We start from the raw sequence: 22,555 nt of genomic DNA on the forward strand, positions 1-22,555 counted from the left end.
GCCCAATCAATTGAATTTACCACAAGTGGACTCCAAGTTGTAGAAACATTACAAGGATGATCAATGGAAACAGGATGTACCTGAGCTCAATTCTGAGTTTCATAGCAAACCTCTGAATAGTTATGTAAATAAGGTAATTGTAAAAATGTCTAACTTGCTTTGTCATTACGTGTAGATTCAGGATAATTTTTTATTTAATACATTTTAAAATAAGGCTATAATGTGGATAAAGTTAAGGGGTCTGACTACTTTCCAAATGTATTGTGTGTGTGTATGTATATATATATATATATATATATATATATATATAAAAAATATATATTTTTGTTTTTACCCCCAATTGTGCACCCATTGGGTCTCCCAGTTGCGGCCGGCTGTGACAAAGCCTGAACTCGAACCCAGAATCTCTAGTGGGACAGCTTAGACCACTGCGTCACTCGGGAGGCCAGCATTAGTTTATAATGGATGAGTCATGACTAGAATACAGTATATACATATAAAGTGGGTAAACCGTATGTAAACATTATTAAAGTGACCCAGCGATCAATTACTCTATGTACATTGGGCAAAGCCGTCTCTACGGTGCAGGGTAAAATACCTGGTGGTAGCCGGCTATTAACCGTGACTACGGGCAGGGTACTGGGCGAAGGCCGGCTAGTGACGACTCTTTAACATTCTGATGGCCTGGAGATAGAAGCTGTTTATCAGTCTCTTGGTCCCAGCTTTGATGCACCTGTACTGTCTCCTAGACCTAGATGGTAGTTGGTGAACAGGCTGAGGTCATTGATGATCGTCTTGGCCTTCCTGAGACACCGGTGATGCGTTGGGATGACTGCACCACCCTCTGGAGAGCCCTGCGGTTTTGGATGGTGCAATTGCCGTACCAGGCAGTGCTACAGCCCAATATGATGCTCTCAATGGTGCATCTGCAGAAGTTTGTGAGGGTCTTAGGGGCCAAATTGAATTTCTTCCGCCGCCTTCACCACACTGTGTGAAGGCACCATTTCAGGTCGCAAGGGATGTGCACACAGAGGAACTTGAAGCTTTTGAGCCACTCAACTGCGCCCTGTCTGTGGATGGGGGCGTGCTCTCTCTGCTGTCTCCTGTTGTCCATGATCAGCTCCTTCAATGGGGGCGTGCTCTCTGTCTCCTGTAGTCCACTATCAGCTCCTTTGTTTTGTTGCTCTTGAGGGAGTGGTTATTTCCCTGCTACCACTATGCCAAGGCTCTCACCTCCATGTAGGCTGTCTCGTCATTGTTGGTCTTCAGGCCTACTACTGTTGTCATCTTTAGCACACTACACAAAGGTGTCTTCAGATACCATAACATTCACAACTTTAAGTTAAAATGACTACTGATACAACTTCTCTCTTCTGCCAGTATTGACTATTTCTTTCAGTAATTTACACACTTAAGTTGGCTGCTTTCAATATATGTGGGAGATTGATCATTCAAGCAGCTTTTCCTATGTTGAACATTTGAGGGAGAGAAATATCCTCCATTACCAGTATTTTCATTCACAATGCAGCAGAGTGTAATGTCTGAATATCGATTTAACGGCAATGTATATTTCATACAGTAAAATGTATTGCTTAGTCTACAGGGATCTTGTATTACATTATGACTCACCTCATTCACAAGTGTAAACTAGAGTCAGATGAGATTAATTACTTATAACTGGTTGAAATGCTTATGCATATAAATTGTGACAATATTATCAAACCTAAAATAAACCAAAGCATCAAATAGGTATGGTCTTCAGACCCATTCTCATTGGCTCCGAAAGATGGACTCATATGACGTAAAGTTTCCGGGTTAGTCTCTTCGTTGGAGGTTACTGTCGGTCATTCATCCTGACGCGGTCCCGCTGACGTCTGGGTTTCTGAGGTAAGTATACTAGCTAGGGAAATGGCTCAGTAAACTGCTAGATAATCTGTTATCATCATCTTATTTACATACATGTGGCAATATTTTATATATATTTTTTATATCCAATGTAAGAAAGCCATCTATGCCAACTTCATTCATATATTTGTTTATGATGATGCGCCTATGGTATCTGGCCAGCGCACGCTGCCTCGCTAGAAGCCACAATGTGACATTTTTGTTGCTAGTATGTTTTATTTGCTAGGCATCCGACAAAACGTCATAGTAATTTTCTACGACATGTGGTTTACATTTTTGTTCAGCAACGACACCTATTCATGTCAAATACATGAAGCACATCATGGGTGTCTTGCACAGTGCCGCGTGGGTCTCAGTTTTCAAACATTATTATATGTATATTGGAGTATAACAGTTGCCCGTTTTTTTTTTCTTCCCTTATGTGAACAATGATCGTACATTTGTTGGGATTAATAGCACGACTTTCAGATACGAAACTATGTGAGATTACTCTCGGTCAGACACGGATATGGCTTCACTCACTGGATAAAAAAAAAATGTATATTTTATAGATGTCCATCTCAAAGGCATGTAACATTTCCCAATTGTATACAACTAATTAACGTTTGAACAAACTATTTGATGTGGGTTATATACAAGTTTATATATGTGTTATATATACACCACACGTGATGGTGATATGGTTTATTCACCAAGAACAAAATGTGATATCGATAAATGAATTTGCAGTACCAGTCCTAATAACAGGAGAGAAAATGAATGCAAAGTCTGGTGGGCACACTTTAAATCAGTCATCACCCTAAATTGTTTTGATCGGGTGTTTGTGTTACAATCCGTACTGATGTTTGATGTAGACTTGTGTTTAAAGGCTTGAGCTACAGTACAAGGCTTGTATTGCTAGTTTTGTCTATTTCTGGCATGTGTTTTTATAGACACAGCAGTAGCATTGATTATCCTTTCTTACAACACAGCCTTGCTATGAGTCTTGGTCACACGTTTCATGCGTCACACAGTATTCTTCAGTGTGTGAAAGGTCATTGACATCACCTCAAGGTGAATATATTTACCAATGACATGCTTTTACGCAGTGGTGTAAAGTACCTAATTAAGTCTTGTCCTGTTGTCCCCTCTATGACTGTAGAGAGGAATCTCATCACTTCCTGTCCAATACAATCTCCTATTGGATTAGAGCAGTTGTGGGTGGTAGCAGGAGAATGTATGTTAGCTCTGTGATTGCAGCTGAGTTTACCAAAGAGCTGAAACTAGGGGTGAATAATCTACAGTCGTCTTGTGTACAATAAACATTGCCTGGACTAGGCTATTTGTTCAGGAAAAGAGGAAGACCTTTGTTTTGTTAGCTTGCCTTAGAACAGTAGGTAAGGTAACCAATTTCTTCTCTTGTTCATTCTCTCAAAAGGGTTGCATTGTTTCGGGCTGCTCTTCACCGGTGTAGTGTTTTTCAGAAGTGTGTGCATGTGGTCTTTCCTCTGCCAAATGCATGATGCTCTCCCACAATTCTGATTCTGTTTCAAGGGCTGATATACCTGATACCTGCCTTTTTATAATGGATATTTGAAAGTGGTAGGAAGATGTTTTTTCTCTCACTGAATAAAAATATTGATTGAAGAAGGAATTTGTCCTGGCTGATTCCTTTCGGAGTTGTTATGCCTGAGTGTTGTTGTGCCTATGTAGTAAATGGAATTAGGCAGATCAGTGGCATATGAGCACGATAAGCACTTGAGCCTTCATTAGTACATCAACAGGGACTGTCTGGAGGGATGTCAAGTGACAAGCATTTCATCATCAGGGCAACATAGCAGATCATGATGCAAGCATTCCAACATGAAAAATTGTACAAGTTCTGATTCTGTCGAGGCATGCTCAGCTACTAGTTACAGTAGCAGCAGTAAGATCAATTCGATTAACTTTTCAATGGAATGTAGGTCTTTTGACACTGTGTTCCTCTGATGTCAAGCTGACCTCCATTAGGCTACATTGTGGCTCTCATTGTATTATATGGTATTACATGGTTTGATATGGTTTGGTCTGAATGTTTTACTGAATAGTGGATATAAAGAAGAAGATGGACTTGAGGATAGGGCTCAACTCTTTATTTTCTTTGTTCAGGGCTTAAAATACAATTTTTGTTTAGGCTTGGATAAAGTCCTGAATAACATTCTGTGACACTTTTACACTTTCTAGTGTGCTGGTATTGCTCTTGCCAGTTGCCATCTTAGAATCTTGCGCAATGAAATAATTGCGCAATAAAAATACTTTGGCTTACATGGTGCTTTCGATATACTTGTATTTCCTTTATTTTGGCAGTTACCTTTAGGTCCAAAGGGTTGCCAAGTGGCACCAGAAATTTGGTGAAAGTAAAAGCGAAATAAGAAAGTAAATGAATGCGTTACTGATATTACTTACATGTTTAAAATATTTTACTAGTAAACGGTAAGGTTTCATGTAGGCTATGCTGTCGATCTCCCATTTAACTTAACCTAGCCTAACCTCTTTGGCTTTATAACCATTCTGCTGAGCTCTGTCTTCTTTGTATTTCAGTCTTTTCATTTAGGCCTAAGTCATTCTCAAGGGGTATTTTCCTAGGGTAGGCCTAGTGGTTAACGCGTTGTGCCAGTAACCGAAAGGTTGCTATTTCAAATCCCACATCCGATAAGGTGGAAAATCTGTCGATATGCCTTTGAACAAGGCACCTAACCCTAATTGCTCCAGGGTCACCGTTGATAATGGCATACCCTGGCAGTGGCCCCAACCTCTCAGGGAGAGTTGGGATATGCAAAAACACATTTCCAATTCACACGTGTATGATAGGGCAAATATAAGCACCCAAATGGTTATTCATATTATTATTTATTTATTAACAACTTGTTGCTCATTCTGATTATTCTACCATATAATTGTTTTCTGTCTTAGCCAAGGCACCACCAATTGGCATATCATTTTTTAAAATTTAATTTTACCTTTATTTAACCAGGCAAGTCAGTTAAGAACACATTCTTATTTTCAATGACGGCCTGGGAACAGTGGGTTAACTGCCTGTTCAGGGGCAGAACGACAGATTTGTACCTTGTCAGCTCGGGGGTTTGAACTCGCAACCTTCCGGTTACTAGTCCAACGCTCTAACCACTAGGCTACGCTGCCGCCCCATATATATATATATATATATATATATATATATAAATAAATAAATACAGGACGAATTTCCTAGCACTGGAAGAATGTTAGGTCAGTGTTTTAAAAAGCTGAATGAACACCTGTATTTATTTATTTATATATATATATATATATATATATATATATATATATATATATATATATATATATATAAATAAATAAATACAGGTGTTCATTCAGCTTTTTAAAACACTGACCTAACATTCTTCCAGTGCTAGGAAATGATTGCACACTGCAAGCATCAATTATAGATAAGATAAAAGATTGTCAAATCTTAAGTAACATTGACCAAACATGGGCCTAGATGTTTGTGTACAGCTGCATCAGCCATTGCAGTACTCCATTGAAACTCAGCTATTTTGTCCAGCAATATAAAAACTATAATGATATATATAAAATGCAGCTAGGTTTGATGCATTGGAATATATGCTTTGACATGAAACACATTCAAAAAGCCTCTGAAAACAAATAGTCATTCAGTGTGGCTTGTCTATAAATTAGATTTTGCATTATGCACAGTGCATACTTGTGGCTACTGGCTAGCTCCTAGCTGTAGTGCTTCAATATGACTAACATGCTTCTCTCTCTCTCTCTCCAACTCTCTCTTTCTATCCATTTTTTTTCTTCTTCCCCTATGCTGAACAATTCTCGACCAATCACCCTGCTGTCTATAGAGCTAGCATCACAGACCTCTTGTGTCAAGCCTTTCCATTGAGTCGTCTGGGTGCATGTGCTGCTACCTGTCCCATCTGTAATTACTGCCACCTGCCGTGGCAATCTTTCCACGACCTGAGAGCTGAACCGTCTGAACTCTCCTTGACACAGACACTTCTCCCTCAAGTCTCTCTTTCTCTCCACTTCTGCCTCACCTTCAACCATGATGTTCAAAGTTGACATGCATTACATAGTCTTCTTGCCTGTGTACCTATTGATGTGGCTGTACACTCTCATCACGTTTATCCCATGGTATTTCCTCACTGATGCTGGGAAGAAGAAAGCCATGGCCAAGAGAGAGAAAGCCAAGTCCACCACAGGCAAAGCAGATGGCCCCTATCGTTGTGTGGAGAACTTTGACAACCTGGCCCGGGAGGACTTTGAGGGAAAGGACACTCTAGACAAGCTGTTTGAGCATGCAGTGCAGCGCTTCGGCAACACAGACTGCCTGGGTACCAGGGAGCTCCTAAATGAGGAGAACGAGATGCAAACCAGCGGCAAGATCTTTAAGAAGGTAGAGTGATCACACACACTCCATCGCACCAGAAAGGAATTAGAGTGCAGTGAAGGTTCTGTGAAATAAGTTACTTCGGTTATGCGACCTGAAGCAGGTTTGTATAACTTCATATAACATCTAACTGTCCTAGATTAAATCCCCTCTTGTGAAGTAATTGAATCGAATGTCATAAACGTTTTCACAGGAAATAACTTGATTTGACTCTCCAGTGGGATATTTTCCCCAGTGAACTGAAGGCCCTTAGTAGAACTAACCCTAATATCCTGTTCCTGTGCTCTCTCCTCTACTGCAGCTGATCCTGGGGGAGTACAGGTGGCTGTCCTATGACGAGGTGGACCAGATCATCAGCCATCTAGGTAGTGGACTGGCAGCCCTGGGCCAGCAGCCCAAGAGTACCATCGCCATCTTCTGTGAGACACGGGCAGAGTGGATGATCACTGCACAGGCCTGCTTCAGACGCAACTTTCCATGTAGGCATTGACTGCAACACATCTCCCTGTTTAATGATGTAACACTAGCATATAGAGTAATAGAACAGTAATATTTCTGATAACATTGTGCTGTGTGTTTGCATATAAACAACATGTTTGGTTGTGTTGCAGTGGTCACTCTGTATGCCACCCTGGGGGAGGAAGCGGTGGCCTTTGGGCTTAATGAGTGTGGGGCCACACACCTGATCACCAGCGCAGAGCTACTGGAGACTAAACTCAAGGTTGGAGATATTAGGGGAAATTAATGGTTCACATTCCAGCCTAAGTACACACTACTGTTCTCAGCTCCTCTCTCAGTGGGAAAGAGAGCTGGGTCGTTCCACGAAATGGGTGCCTTTTGCGTCCCTTTGATATTTTAAGTAGAAATTGTGCACGAATATTACATTTTAAAAGCCTGTTATATTAAATGAAATGCCCTTTAATATAGACCAAATCAGATCAAATGTATTTATATAGCCCTTCATACATCAGCTGATATCTCAAAGTGCTGTACAGAAACCCAGCCTAAAACCCCAAACAGCAAGCAATGCAGGTGTAGAAGCACGGTGGCTAGGAAAAACTCCCTAGAAAGGCCAAAACCTAGGAAGAAACCTAGAGAGGAACCAGGCTATGTGGGGTGGCCAGTCCTCTTCTGGCTGTGCCGGGTGGAGATTATAACAGAACATGGCCAAGATGTTCAAATGTTCATAAATGACCAGCATGGTCCAATAATAATAAGGCAGAACAGTTGAAACTGGAGCAGCAGCACGGCCAGGTGGACTGGGGACAGCAAGGAGTCATCATGTCAGGTAGTCCTGAGGCATGGTCCTAGGGCTCAGGTCCTCCGAGAGAGAGAAAGAAAGAGAGAATTAGAGAGAGCACACTTAAATTCACACAGGACACCGAATAGGACAGGAGAAGTACTCCAGATATAACAAACTGACCCTAGCCCCCCGACACATAAACTACTGCAGCATAAATACTGGAGGCTGAGACAGGAGGGGTCAGGAGACACTGTGGCCCCATCCGAGGACACCCCCGGACAGGGCCAAACAGGAAGGATATAACCCCACCCACTTTGCCAAAGCACAGCCCCCACACCACAGAGGGATATCTTCAACCACCAACTTACCATCCTGAGACAAGGCTGAGTATAGCCCACAAAGATCTCCACCACGGCACAACCCAAGGGGGGGTGCCAACCCAGACAGGATGATCACATTAGAGACTCAACCCACTCAGGTGACGCACCCCTCCCAGGGACGGTATGAGAGAGCCCCAGTAAGCCAGTGACTCAGCCCCCTCTTGCCTGGCCGGAAAGAGGGGAACCGGCCAGGCAGAGACAGCAAGGGCGGTTCGTTGCTCCAGAGCCTTTCCGTTCACCTTCCCACTCCTGGGCCAGACTACACTCAATCATATGACTCACTGAAGAGATAAGTCTTCAGTAAAGACTTAAAGGTTGAGACCCAGTTTGCGTCTTTCACATGGATAGACAGACCGTTCCATAAAAATTGAGCTCTATAGGAGAAAGCCCTGCCTCCAGCTGTTTGCTTAGAAATTCTAGGGACAATTAGGAGGCCTGCGTCTTGTGACCGTAGCGTACGTGTAGGTATGTACGGCAGGACCAAATCAGAGAGATAGGTAGGAGCAAGCCCATGTAATGCTTTGTAGGTTAGCAGTAAAAACCTTGAAATCAGCCCTTGCTTTGACAGGAAGCCAGTGTAGGGAGGCTAGCACTGGAGTAATATGATCAAATTTTTTGGTTCTAGTCAGGATTCTAGCAGCCGTATTTAGCACTAACTGAGGTTTATTTTGTGCTTTATCCGGGTAGCCGGAAAGTAGAGCATTGCAGTAGTCTAACCTAGAAGTGACAAAAGCATGGATTCATTTTTCTGCATCATTTTTGGACAGAAAGTTTCTGATTTTTGCAATGTTACGTAGATGGAAAAAAGCTGTCCTTGAAATGGTCTTGATATGTTCTTCAAAAGAGAGATCAGGGTCCAGAGTAACGCCGAGGTCCTTCACAGTTTTATTTGAGACGACTGTACAACCATTAAGATTAATTGTCAGATTCAACAGAAGATCTCTTTGTTTCTTGGGACCTAGAACAAGCATCTCTGTTTTGTCCGAGTTTAAAAGTAGAAAGACCACATGGATAGTTCAATAAATCTGAATAAAGGCTTGCTAAAGTGACAAAATGATACATTTTGACACGTCCCTCCGTCCACCCTGTGCCACGTCTAGGAATATTTCAACCCATGGAATCCAAACATTTCAACAAGTTTCACCATCAGCCCTAGTTATTTCTGTTGCTTTATAAAGTCCCAGTGATTCATTTAAGGTGAACCCTGTTACATGAACTGAACTCTTGTTTTAATATGGTGAAACTATTACCTAAAGAAAAATGTTTAAAGAAACATTGAACGTCTAATAATCACAGTGTAAAAGCAGGTGAGCTGGTTCTACTCTTTTTGGTCATTTTCTGATGTTTTGTGGTGGAAAACTGAGTGGGTCGAGCACGTCAACCCTGTTAACATTAGATAGACTAGAGATGTTTTAGCAATATTTTGGGGGGGGGTTGAAACTTGCATTCAATTGCCACTCAGTGTTGCACACAAGCTTCCATTCCTCCTGTCACGAGGGGCTTTATGGCTGAATTAACATGAAATCTCCAACCCTGTTACAGTCAGCCCTGTTACTTTATTTGGCCCTTACCATTGTAATGTTTGTTATTTAATTAACCTCTTTGAGATGGAAAAAACATGTTTTTTTAATGAATTTGAATATGTGCTCTTTATTACAGAATGTTAAAATTAGGAGAACCAAGTTACACTTCTCAAAGGGAATGACCCAGCTATCTTTTCAGACAGGATGAGTGTAATCACCTCTGTAGGTGAAGGAGGAAGTTAAAAACACATGGGGTGTTTGTGTGTGAACTGAGATGTGTTGTTCACCTGAAAAACAAACCCCTGATATCATCAAAACTTGAATGAACCCTAAAGGGCTGAGATTACTCATGTTCAAAGTCATGCCAAATAATGATGTCTTCCTATGTGTCTGACAGAATGTTTTGCCAGATATGCTCAACCTGAAGCACGTTATATATGTGGACAACAAGAGCATCAGCCGGACAGGCTACCCTGAGGGCATTCAGATCTACAGCATGCAGGCAGTACAGGAGTTGGGAGCCAAACCTGACAACTGTATGTGAACATACATCAACAGCACTTTTCATATACAAAACACAGGTCACACTGTTGGGTCACTGTTTTAGGACACCCTGTTATGTCAAACAGTGTTTGCACTGAAACTTGAGTTTACATATGGCCCAAATGCCATTGTAGAGATGGTCAAATGTATAAGCAGCTAAAAAAAGTCTGATGAAGTATAATATGCTGGAAGTTTAGTTCCCCACTGCGTAGTGACGTGTCCCCTGTGCTCCTGGCAGTGAGTGTAGCTGTGCAGCGCCCCCAGCCCACAGATCTGGCTGTGGTCATGTACACCAGCGGCTCCACAGGACGACCCAAAGGAGTCATGATCATCCACAGCAACCTGATCGCTGGCATGACGGGCCAGTGTGAGAGGATCCCAGGACTGGGGTGAGCAGAGCACTCTACTGCAGCGCCTCTATCAAGTGTATAACCAACATTTAACTAGGCTAGTCAGGTCTCTGCGTCACATTCCCATGTCAGACACAATGTTTTGAAACAGCAGACAAACAGTGTAATGTACTGATGATACCCTTGCCTGAACATGATTAATCATGCACTCTTTTGACTGAACTTGATAATTAGATAAACAGTATTGTGGAAGTGCATAACCACTGTGGTGCAGGGTTACAGATATTGATGATGTAAAGTGCTGTCTCATCTTCATATTGCTAAGTCATGTTTGTGTCCATGTGCAGGCCAAAGGATACCTACATTGGCTACCTGCCTCTAGCTCATGTGCTGGAAATGACTGCTGAAATCTCATGTATGACGTATGGCTGCAGGATTGGCTACTCTTCTCCACAAACACTCTCTGACCAGGTAATAGACTCAGCAGTTTGATCTAAAACGATAGAATTGATCATGCATATTTCAACAACAACAAAAATGTTTTTTGCAATGTTGGCAACAATCTGTTATTTTGATATCTTCTCTTTTGCAGTCAACAAAAATCAAGAAGGGCAGTAAAGGAGACTGCTCTGTGTTGAGGCCTACTCTGATGGCAGCTGTACCGGTAAGAACAAGCATCCTTCCTTAACCTGTCTGCTTATCGCTGATGTGTTAGTGTTCTATGAAAAGGCTCCGTTAGAGATTTGAAGAAGTCCGCTCTAGAGGACATCTTCTAACAGGTTATTATGTTTGTTCTTTCATAACTATCCTGCAGCATTGATGTCCTCTGTAGAGGGTGGAAGCCGAGATATAAGATGTTTATCTGTTATCTGACAGGAAATAATGGACCGCATCTACAAGAATGTGATGAACAAGGTGCAGGAGATGAGCTATGTGCAGAGGACTCTGTTTAAACTGGGCTACAACTACAAACTGGAACAGATCAAAATGGGCTACGATGCCCCACTCTGCAACATGTGAGTACACAAGGACACACACACACACACTGCAGCATGTTTCTATCTACCATACACAATCCTGTGACATGCACATAGCTATCTCTATAGGTCAGATCCCTGATACAAGATTAGTGCATAAATCAAATGTAATTGGTCACATGCGCCGAATACAGCAGGTGTAGACTTAACAGGGAAATGCTTACTTATGAGCCCATTCGCAACAATGCAGAGTTAAAAAACGAAGACAAATATTTGCTAAATAAAAAAACGAAATAGTAACACATTAAAAACAGTAACGAGGCTATATACGAGGAGATGAAGATAAATAAATAAATAATAAAGGGGTCAATGTAAATAGTAGGGTGGCCATTTGATGAACTGTTCAGCAGTCTAATGGCTTGGGGGGGTAGAAGCTGTTCATCTGGGAGGATGGTGTTGATGTGAGCCATGACCAGCCTTTCAAAGCATTTCATGGCTTCAGAAGTGTGTGCTACGGGGCGGTAGTCATTTAGACAGGTTACCTCTGGAATCTGTGTATTTATGCTTGTGTGTATTTTGACTGGTTTTGGAGGAAACCATATTTTTGTGTCTGCCAGTCAATGCTGCTTATCAGATATCAGGGTGTCCTTCTGACTGATTAGGGGTGATTACCAAATAGCTCTATTTGATATCAGAGTGAAATTTCATCAGTAAACATGAACTAATGGTTAAGGTCGAAGTTGATTTCCTTCCTCTGTCCTGTCCGTCAGGCTGCTGTTTAAGAAGGTGAAGGCTCTGCTGGGAGGGAACATCAGGATGATGCTGTCAGGAGGAGCACCCCTGTCCTCCGCCACCCAGCGCTTCATGAACATCTGCTTCTGTTGCCCCGTGGGACAGGGCTATGGCCTCACAGAGACCTGTGGAGCAGGTACCATCACAGAGGGTGAGTCAGGGCAGGCACAGGCATGGACTACTACTACTGGGGTCAGGGCATAAAATTAACACCTGTCAAATGCGGGTAGATTTTGGTATTGGTGGGTAAGAATGTATATTTCACCAGCCACATTGGTGGGTGGTCAATGTGCAGTGCTCTACAGTGAAATCATTACATTTGCGAATAAAAATAGTAAAAAGTCCAGGATGAGCACATGTGGAGTTAGAGTTAGAAAACTGCTGCAGTAGCTGTTTTCAAAGTATTTCTTTGGTTTTGTTTCATAGCTGTATATCCCACCTCGTGAAAAAAAACATTGCCTGACAGGGGAGCTGTGCGCAATGGGTGAAGTGCTGATATATTCATTTTTGGAGGCGCTGCGCACTTGCATACAAGTTTGTCTAATTTACTAAAAAGTCTACAAAGTAAAGTGAGACTTTGTCCTTGTGTTTCCTGGCTATTTGCATTATTATGTTCACAAGCTCGGTTGTTTTTAAACATTAGTTTGAGTCTGCTGCTTCAACTTATAGCAAAGAGACGCCCTATCCTAAATCTCACAGACACGTGACAGGACTCCACTGTAACCTCCCGCCCTTAAAGGGGCAGCTGAACATTTTGATCCTGATATTTTGATTGAAAGACTCGGGTCACAAAAAATGTACTGAAATTGAGTAATAAACCACGGTACTTCTTACCAATACATTTCTTGTTTTAGAAACATTACAGAGCATGGTCATCCATTTGTGTTTGTTTTTTTAATCTAATATTTTGGCTGGTAAAAAATCTGAGTGGCAGGTAGATGTTTTAATCGTAGTAGTAGTGTGTAGGAGAATGGTGGGCGCTCTGTCATTTGAGAATCTTCACCATTGTGTTTTTTGTTAGGAAATTATACCAATGCATGCTATGGCAATTTTGGGCTTTAGCCAAAACAGGTATTTGAGAGCATGCTATTGCTCAGGCTTCTTTTTAATATATTGAGTTGCCCTGAGAGTTTCATGTCTTTAAACACACATACTCAGAGGTAAATGTCTTTGTTCAAGCACCAACCTGTGAAAGGTTCTATGATACTGGGATTGTTGATGACAGAGGAATGGCAGCTATAATAAATATAACTATTTAACTTCAATCGGCTTTGCTGTTTAGGTCACGCAGGTATTTGTCACTTTTCAGTCCATTCTGAATGTAGAAGGATATGCTTGTGAGACGCTATGTAGCAGTATTTGAGTGTGAAACAGTTTGTCAAATGATGCCAAATAACCACTGGGTCTGATAAGGCCATATCATTTAACAGGACCTCAGGACAATGTTTCTTGGAACTTTCTTGGAAGGCAGAGGACAATGTACATGCTCTTAGTTTAAAAACGAACACAATATTATATTTGATAAAAAATATATTATGTTTTGATATTATGGATTTGATTTTCCTCATAGATCAAAGCAGTGTTGAAATTGTGTGCCTCCGCTCTTTGGTCAGTCTGAAGCACAAGTACGTGTGTCGCTTCATGCCCCAGATGTGCATGAGCACTGATGCTTATTCTTTAATAAGAAAACCTTGATTTTAGAAATATTCAGAGTCTGGTTTTTAGCCCTAGGACCATGCCTCAGGACTACCTGGCATGATGACTCCTTGCTGTCCCCAGTCCACCTCGCCGTGCTGCTGCTCCAGTTTCAACTGTTCTGCCTGCGGCTATGGAATCCTGACCTGTTCACCGGACGTGCTACCTGTCCCAGACCTGCTGTTTTCAACTCTCTAGAGACAGCAGGAGCGGTAGAGATACTCTTAATGATCGGCAATGAAAAGCCAACTGACATTTACTGCTGAGGTGCTGACTTGCTGCACCCTCGACAACTACTGTGATTATTATTATTTGACCATTCTGGTCATTTATGAACATTTGAACATCTTGGCCATGTTCTGTTATAATCTCCACCCGGCACAGCCAGAAGAGGACTGGCCACCCCTCATAGCCTGGTTCCTCTCTAGGTTTCTTTCTAGGTTTTGGCCTTTCTAGGGAGTTTTTCCTAGCCACCGTGCTTCTACACCTGCATTGCTTGCTGTTTGGGGGTTTAGGCTGCGTTTCTGTACAGCACTTTGAGATATCAGCTGATGTCCGAAGGGCTGTATAAATACATTTGATTTGATTAGTGGGCTGGGTTACAGCCTAATACTGGCATCAAGTATTAAACTCTACGTGGTGTCTTTATTTATCTGTGATTGTGTGTTTTGACTCCAGTTGCAGACTACAGCACTGGGAGAGTAGGAGCCCCCCTCATCTGCTGTGAGGTGAAACTACGAGACTGGGTTGAGGGTAAGACAGTAAGCCTATAGAAACACACACTTATTTCTGAACATTTTTGATAAAGTGTACTGCACTGTTGAGGAGAGCTTGCAAGTAAAAAATGTACTGTATTGTTTACACCAGTTTTCAAACATTTTCAGCAGGGACCCAATTTTTTTTATGCCAGAATTTCTGGCAAACACACCCAAAATCAAATAACACAGCCTTAAAATCTGTACATTTTGATTTTCACATCAACAAATATCGTTTGCTTAATTACATTTTCATCCCTCTAAGAGAACCAATACATACAGTGCCTTCAGAACGTATTCATACCCCTTGCCTCTTTCCACATTTGGTTGTTACAGCCTGAATTTAAACAAAAATAATTCTCACCCATCTACACACAATAACCCATAATGACAAAGTGAAAACGTATTTTTGGACAATGCAAATGTATTGAAAATGAAATACAGAAATATCTAATTGACAGAGTGAAAAGAAGGAAGCATAAAAAATATTCCAAAACATGCATCCTGTTTGCAACAAGTTCTAAAGTAAAACTGCAAAACATGTGGAAAAGCAATTCACTTTTTGTCATGAATAATAAGTATTTGTTTGGAGCAAATTCAATGCAACACATTACCGAGTACCACTCTCCATATTTTTAAGCATAGGGGTGGCTACACCATTGGCCTCATGGTAAAAATCCATGAGCGGTTTCCTTCCTCTCTGACTACTGAGTAAGGAAGGACGCCTGTATCTCTGTAGTGACTGGGTGTATTGATACATCATCCAAAGTGTAATTAATAACTTCACCATCCTCTAAGGGATATTCAATGTCTCCTTTGTTTTTACCCATCTACCAATACTATAGGTGCCCTTCTCTGTGAGGCATTGGAAAAGATCCCTGGTCTTTGTGGTTGAATCTATGTTTGAAATTCACTGCTCGACTGAGAGAGCTTACAGATAATTGGATGTGTGGGGCACAGTGATGAGGTAGTCATTAAAAGATAATGTTAATAACACTATTATACACTATTGCACACATGGAGTCCATGCAACTTATGTTACTTGTTAAGCACATTTTTCCTCAACTTATTTAGGCTTGCCATAACAAAGGGGTTGAATACTTAATGACTCAAGACATCTCAGCTTTTCATTTTTTAAATTAATTTGTAAAAATGTCTAAACACTTTGACAATATGGGGTATTGTGTGTAGGCCAGATACCAAACATCTCTATTTAATCCATTTTAAATGCAGGCTGCAACAGAACAACATGTAGAAAAAGTAAAGGAGTGTGAATATGATGTTTTCCACACACATTTAGTATGCAAATCATGGATGACCTGGACATCCTCGTTCAGTAGCTGCCCTGTTTGCCTCTTTTGCTTGTTGTTACCGTATTTGCATGTGGCTCTCATTATGTGCCTTGATTAGTTTCCATGTGGTTAGTTTCTTCCTGTTCCAAACAATCCTTTTATTCAGCTATTCTCTACCACCATGCCTCACTCTTATCTTCCCACTGTGTTTCCAAGGTGGATACACCAGCCAGGACCAACCCCACCCCCGTGGAGAGATCATGATAGGTGGGCCCAACGTTACCATGGGTTACTATAAGAGCGAGCACCTGAACAATGACTTCTGGGTAGATGAGCAGGGCCAGAGGTGGTTTTGTACCGGGGATGTGGGGGAGATCCACTCTGATGGCTGTCTGCAGATAGTGGGTGAGTGGCTGAGAGGAGGTGGAGAACATCTGAGTAATAACACATAATAAAAACATGCTCACTGTTTATTGCACAACAGCTGCCTCTCTACACTTTATGACCATGAAGTAATACTGTCATAAACTATTCAAATTTATCTAGACAATGCTAACTGCCATAAAACCTCTCAGTGCTATCCTGCCATATTTCAGTCTTCTCACTGACCCTCTCTGCTTTGTTTGTAGACCGTAAGAAGGACCTGGTCAAACTGCAGGCTGGAGAATATGTGTCCTTGGGGAAAGTGGAGTCTGCTCTGAAGAACTGCCCCCTTATTGACAACATCTGTGCATATGCAAACAGGTAACTCTTCTGTCTGCTTTATTATACCACATACACTACTGGTCACTTAGAAATGTCCTTGTTTTATAAAGAAAATCACATTTTTTGTCCATTAAAATAACATAAAATTGATCAGAAATACAGTGTAGACATGGTTAATGTTGTAAATGACTATTATAGCTGGAAACGGCTGATTTTTAATGGATTGTCTACATAGGCGTACAGAGGCCCATTATCAGCAACCATCACTCCTGTATTCCAATGGCACGTTGTGTTAGCTAATCCAAGTTTATAATTTTAAAAGGCTAATTGATCATTATAAAACCATTTTGCAATTATGTTAGCACAGCTGAAAACTGTTGTGCTGATTTTAAAGAAGCAATACAACTGGCCTTCTTTAGACTAGTTGAGTATCTGGATCATCAGCATTTGTGGGTGCTATTACAGGCTCAAAATGGCCAGAAACAAAATACTTTCTTCTGCTACTTGTCAGTCTATTCTTGTTCTGAGAAATGAAGGTTATTCCATGCGAGAAATTGCCAAGAAACTGAAGATCTTGTACAACGCTGTGTACTACTTCCTTCACAGAACAGTGCAAACTGGCTCTAACCAGAATAGAAAGAGGAGTGGGTGGCCCCGGTGCACAACTGAGCAAAAGGACAAGTACATTAGAGTGCCTAGTTTGAGAAACAGACGTCTCACAAGTCCTCAACTGGCAGCTTCATTAAATAGTACCCGCAAAACACCAGTCTCAACGTCAAAAGTGAAGAGGCAACTCCGGGATGCTGGCCTTCTATTTTCAATGACGGCCTAGGAACAGTGGGTTAACTGCCTTGTTCAGGGGCAGAACAACAGATTTTTTACCTTGTCAGCTCTGGGATTCGATCTTGCAACCTTTCAGTTACAAGTCCAACACTCTAACCACTAGGTTACCTATCTACATAGGCCTCTATACGTCTATGTAGACATTCCATAAAAAATCTGCCGTTTCCAGCTACAATAGTCATTTACAACATTAACAATGTCTACACTGTATTTCTTATCAATTTTATGTTATTTTAATGGACAAAAAATGTGCTTTTCTTTCAAAAAACAAGGACATTTGTAAGTGACCCCAAACTTTTGAACAGTACTGTAGGTTTTACATTGATACCAAATGTGTTTGTGGTTATGTTTTAGTAGTTATTCTACATGTATCACCCCTAAAACATATTCAATGTGCATGCTCAAGTCTAGTCTATCATTTTATTTTCTCTTGCTTTTAGTGACCAGAACTACGTGATAAGCTTTGTGGTACCGAACCAGAAGCAGCTGACAACTCTGGCCAATAACAACGGCATAAGTGTTGCCTGGGAGGAGATCTGTAACCACCCAGCCATGGAGAAGGAGGTCCTGAAGGCCATCAAAGAGGTGGCTGCCTCAAGTAAGGCTGAAACCTACTCTGACACATATCTTGTTAACTTGACTAACCAGATGGACAATAACCTAGAATTAATAGACACATAATTTCAGTGTGACGAGGGCTTTGCTCATGCCATGCATATCCCTTTTATATTAACCATTTTGCCCCCCCCCCAGTCAAACTGCAGCGTTTTGAGATCCCAGTGAAAGTGCGTCTAAGCCCAGAGCCCTGGACCCCTGAGACTGGCCTGGTGACAGATGCATTCAAATTGAAGAGGAAGGAGCTGAAGAATCACTTTCAGACTGATATAGAGAGAATGTACGGAGGGAAGTAGAGCCACCATCTGATCTAACCAAAGAACAGTTTCCTTACAACTTTCACCAGTGATGTGTGTCTGAATAATAATAATAATAATATTTATTTGTATTGTGCTTTTCATAAGAGTTATCTCTAAGCTCTACAGGAAAAAAACCCACTTGAGTGTAAAAAAACATTAGGAACACCTTCTTAATATTGAGTTGCACCACGTTTTGCCCTCAGAATAGTCTCAATTCGTCAGGGCATGGACTCTACAAGGTGTTGAAAGTGTTCCACAGGGATGCTGGCCCATGTTGACTCCAATGCTTCACACAGTTGTGTCAAATTGGCTGGATGTCCTTTGGGTGGTGGACCATTCTTGATGCACACAGGAAACTGTTGTGTGTGAAAAACCCAGCAGTGTTGCAGTTCTTGACACACTCAAACCGGTGCGCCTGGCACCTACTACCATACCCCATTCAAAGGCATTTCAATATTGTTCCTTGCCCATTCACCCTCTACATGGCACACATACATAATCCGTGCCTCAATTGTCTCAAGGTTTAAATATTTTCTTTAACCTGTTTCCTCCCCTTCATCTCCACTGATTGAAATGGACTTAACAGGTGACATCAATAAGGGATCATAGCTTTCACCTTGATTCACCTGGTCAGTGCTATGTTATGGAAAGAGCAGGTGTTCCTAATATCTGTACACTGTGTTTAAACACAACATACATTTAGAATCAAGGCAGGTAAAATAGCAATAGTGGTCGAGGTGCGATTATTATTTTTTGCTTCGGACTAGGACTGAAAAAGACACTCTGTAGAAGTGGAATTTAAGGCCCGTTTAAAAGTTTAGAGTGATGGAGAGGCTCTCAGGTCGTCAGGGAGAGCATTCCATAGGAGAGGGAATAGGGAGCAGAAGGCTCAGTCCCCATAGTTCGGAATGTGTGTAAATGTGTGTGTGTGTGTGTGTGTGTGTATATGCTCGCGTGTGTTTGCATATGCTTCAAAGCATTATGCCTGTGAACTGTTGAATTGTCGTTCCACGCCATATTTTTTGTCAAATTATGAATGTCAGTCCATAAAGTCCAGCACAGAGGGATCAGCTGGTTAGTTACAGCTATTTGTGTACATGTAGTTGTCTCCATGCTTGGGGGCAATTGGCAATGCAAGTCTTGTATTTGCATATTGTAATTTGCCTTTGGAATGTATTATTTTTTTTGTCTAAGGGAGTTAGGTGTCATAATGTCTTGTGAATTGGCCATTGTCAATTTTAGAAATGTCCTGTAGCTGTAAGACAGAGTTGGGCAATTGGTGGCCCCCGATCAATTTCCAAACACAGGGCAGCCCCCCCCCCCCCCCCAAAAAAAATATATTTATTTAAGTATTTTCATTATAAAAACATTATCGGGACTCATTCGGGGCCCCACTTGAGTGTTAGAATAGTAAAATACACCAGGTGCAATTTCTAAATTTGGTGTGCATCAGTAGTTTTTCTCTTATTCTATCAGTAACCAACAGTCACTCATTTAGCCATGTCAGCTAACATTTTTTAGATTAAGTCTTTCCAGCTTTCTAAACTTGTAGTAATCGTGGTCGAATTCCGATCAGGTACGTGACCAGGGCTCCTATTGATTTAGTTAATCACTCTCACTCAAATACAGTTATAGCTGATTTCAGGATTGTATATCGATTCGCAAAATGTGTAAAATTTCTGGAAATTAGCTTTAAAACTGTAAAGATTTCTCTCCCCCATAGCAAAATGGTTAGAATTGCAGGAAATATGCTGTAAAACTGTCAGTTTTGTTCTCTCTGCCCCATGACAAAATGTGTAGAATTGCAGGAAATGTACTTTAAAATGTACATTTTTCTCTTCACCATCAAATCTAGCTGAGGGCCCCCAAAAGGCTAGGTCTGGCCCTGGCTACTGGAATAAAGTGGTGAGGAGTAGCTTTGTGGACCCATACTCTTCGGAAGTAATTTATCCAGCCAAACTAGCATAGTTATAGGCAGCTAGTTTAGTCAAATCAAATTTTGTCACATGCGCCGACTACAACATGTGTAGACTTCACTGTGAAATACTTACTTACGAGCCCTTTCCCAACAATGCAGAGTTAAAAAGTAAGACAATATTAGCAAAAAGGGAGAACCATGGAAAACAAGCTCTGGACAGGATATAGCTGAGCTGATGTGCACTAGGCTAATTCAGGACACAGAGATTGTAGTTTTTATGCCCTAATATCAGGAGCTGGTGGGGGAAAGTTAAACAATTCAGACACTGAAACGAGTACATCAGATGGCACAAATTTAAGGAGAGCAAATTGATATACAATCCAAAAATCAGCTGTAACTGTCAATAGTAAAACAAAGCTTAAAATGATATTTGAGTAAAACTGAATCCTTAAAATGAATGGTGAAGTCGCTTCCGGACACGGTAGCGTCCTCCTCACCACTCTAGTTAAATTACTTAACTCTCTTAAGTAAATGAACTGCACAAATGGATTGATTGAACAAATCAGTTGACTGCATGTATGGGTATGGATGTGAGTACGCAGATCCGCAAGCCACTGTGGCCCATCAGGATAAATTCAGAGTGGCCCCCACTCCCATCAATGTTGCCCATACCTGCTAACCTACTGGAAGTATGATGAAAATAAAACATTATGCTGCCCCCTAGTGTGCAAGCCCCCACAGTGCTGCTGTATACATTTGCTTGTTTTAAACATAGGTTCACATTACTGCCACAAGACTGCTGAGACCCCACAATCCTTCAGGCTATTGCACAAAAATGAAACCTGAGTGTAATTTTGGAAATTTATGTCACCTGTGCTTGTTTTAATTTTGGTTTTCATGTTTTGAACCTGCTCATGTCATTGTCATGGTGACACAACCCAACCCAAGCATGTCACGTTATGTTTTGGATTTTTCAGGTACTAGGTCTGGTATGGTGAATATCATTCTTGCTATGTTACAGAATGGATTATCATTTCTGTTTGAAGATAGTCCTTTAGCCTCTTTGTTTCATGCTGATCTCTACCGACACCTCTGTTTTTGTATACTGTACAATATTTATAGACTTCGTTTATATGTTTCAAGTCATCTTTATAATGTAATATTTCTACATTTCCGACCTCTGGATCTGCCAATTTAATAGTCTGTATGCTCTTGAATAATTGTATATTTATCAAGATATGAAATACTCAATATAATTCAATGCAATTTTTTAGATGCTGTTAAATCCAATTGAGTAGCATGTGTAAATAACTTGAATGTAAAGATTTTGTATGCATATACATTAAGGTCAAGTTAAATTTTGAGCCATTTAAAAAAAAAAAATGTAATACTATTGAATTGTTTAAAGGTCACAATTGTGCTTCTTGAAACTTTGTGTGGAACGTTGACGAAAATGCTGTGAATAGGCAAGTTTACTTCAAATGTACAGCCATTCAAAGCTAATGAGTTATAGCATTCTGAAGCTTTTTAATGTCACATATAATGCAGTAAGAGGGAATTTATGGTGTCGTGACCAACTGAAACGTGCAAATTAATGCCAAAAATGTATATTCCAGGATGCATTCATGTCATAAAATACAATTGAACTATCCCAATTGAGCCATCCTCAATGGCCAACACATTGGGATAAAACAAAGACACTGTTACAATTAGCCATGATACGACTCTAATCCATTATGTCATATCACGGCCCTGTTCCAATAGGAGTGAGAAAGGTCAAAAAGCCACTATATGTTTTTTGTCAATGTTTTAAAATTTTTTACACTCAGGGTTAACTATACATCAACCAAGAATGCACTGCAGTAGTAATTATTTTGAGAACAGTTCATCTTATGTTAATTGTGAAGCACTTATCTTCATTGGTTTATATTGATGTTTTGTCAGCTCATTTGTATTATTTATAAAAATCTGTTACGTGTATGAAACAATGTGTGATAAGGGATGGGCAGTGTGTACATTCTGGTGAAGTCGTTTTCTGTACATGTACTTTTTATATGCATATATTAAAGCTTTCTGCCCACTGTAAAATGTTTTTTATTATTTGAATAAGTGTCAGAATAATATTAAGTATTGTTCAATGATATACAATTAGGTTCACTAGTTTAAATCTACCACATTATTTCACAGTTCTGTAAAGAAAGAGAGATTCTCCCTATCATTGGAGCAAGCTTTGCAAATCTTTCAACAAGGATAATGACTGAATTTAAACCATGCCCAAGGTATGAGGTGATGAACGATTCTGGTTC

At 40.8% G+C, this 22,555-nt stretch overlaps 1 protein-coding gene across 4 annotated transcripts; it reads left to right on the forward strand.

Moving 5' to 3' along the window:
* The first annotated feature begins 1,822 nt into the window (after positions 1-1,822).
* On the forward strand, positions 1,823-22,064 carry LOC109875652 (long-chain-fatty-acid--CoA ligase 4-like). Of its 4 annotated transcripts, none has more exons than XM_020468051.2 (15): positions 1,823-1,887; positions 6,092-6,325; positions 6,621-6,798; positions 6,931-7,040; positions 9,863-10,001; positions 10,247-10,397; positions 10,706-10,829; positions 10,951-11,022; positions 11,235-11,374; positions 12,106-12,278; positions 14,501-14,575; positions 16,086-16,274; positions 16,499-16,613; positions 17,858-18,015; positions 18,171-22,064. In XM_020468051.2, the coding sequence occupies exons 2-15, from the start codon at positions 6,098-6,100 to the stop codon at positions 18,326-18,328; spliced, it is 2,010 nt and encodes a 669-aa protein (XP_020323640.1). In that variant the 5' UTR covers positions 1,823-1,887; positions 6,092-6,097; the 3' UTR covers positions 18,329-22,064. The 4 variants fall into 4 exon arrangements, with proteins under 4 accessions (XP_020323640.1, XP_020323642.1, XP_020323639.1 ...); XM_020468053.2 differs by having other exon boundaries at positions 1,846-1,887; positions 6,089-6,325; XM_020468050.2 differs by having other exon boundaries at positions 1,848-1,887; positions 5,772-6,325.
* The last annotated feature ends 491 nt before the right edge of the window (positions 22,065-22,555 follow it).

This window comes from Oncorhynchus kisutch, linkage group LG28 (genome assembly GCF_002021735.2).
Source record: "Oncorhynchus kisutch isolate 150728-3 linkage group LG28, Okis_V2, whole genome shotgun sequence".
NCBI classification, from domain to species: Eukaryota; Metazoa; Chordata; class Actinopteri; order Salmoniformes; family Salmonidae; genus Oncorhynchus; species Oncorhynchus kisutch.

Excerpts from the sequence above, each read along its gene's own strand:
- LOC109875652 (XM_020468050.2), top strand. The coding sequence starts at position 5,975 with ATGATGTTCAAAGTTGACATGCATTACATAGTCTTCTTGCCTGTGTAC. Across the intron at positions 10,002-10,246 it reads GGGAGCCAAACCTGACAACT|TGAGTGTAGCTGTGCAGCGC; the intron begins GTATGTGAACAT and ends TGCTCCTGGCAG. Across the intron at positions 16,275-16,498 it reads TGGCTGTCTGCAGATAGTGG|ACCGTAAGAAGGACCTGGTC; the intron begins GTGAGTGGCTGA and ends CTTTGTTTGTAG.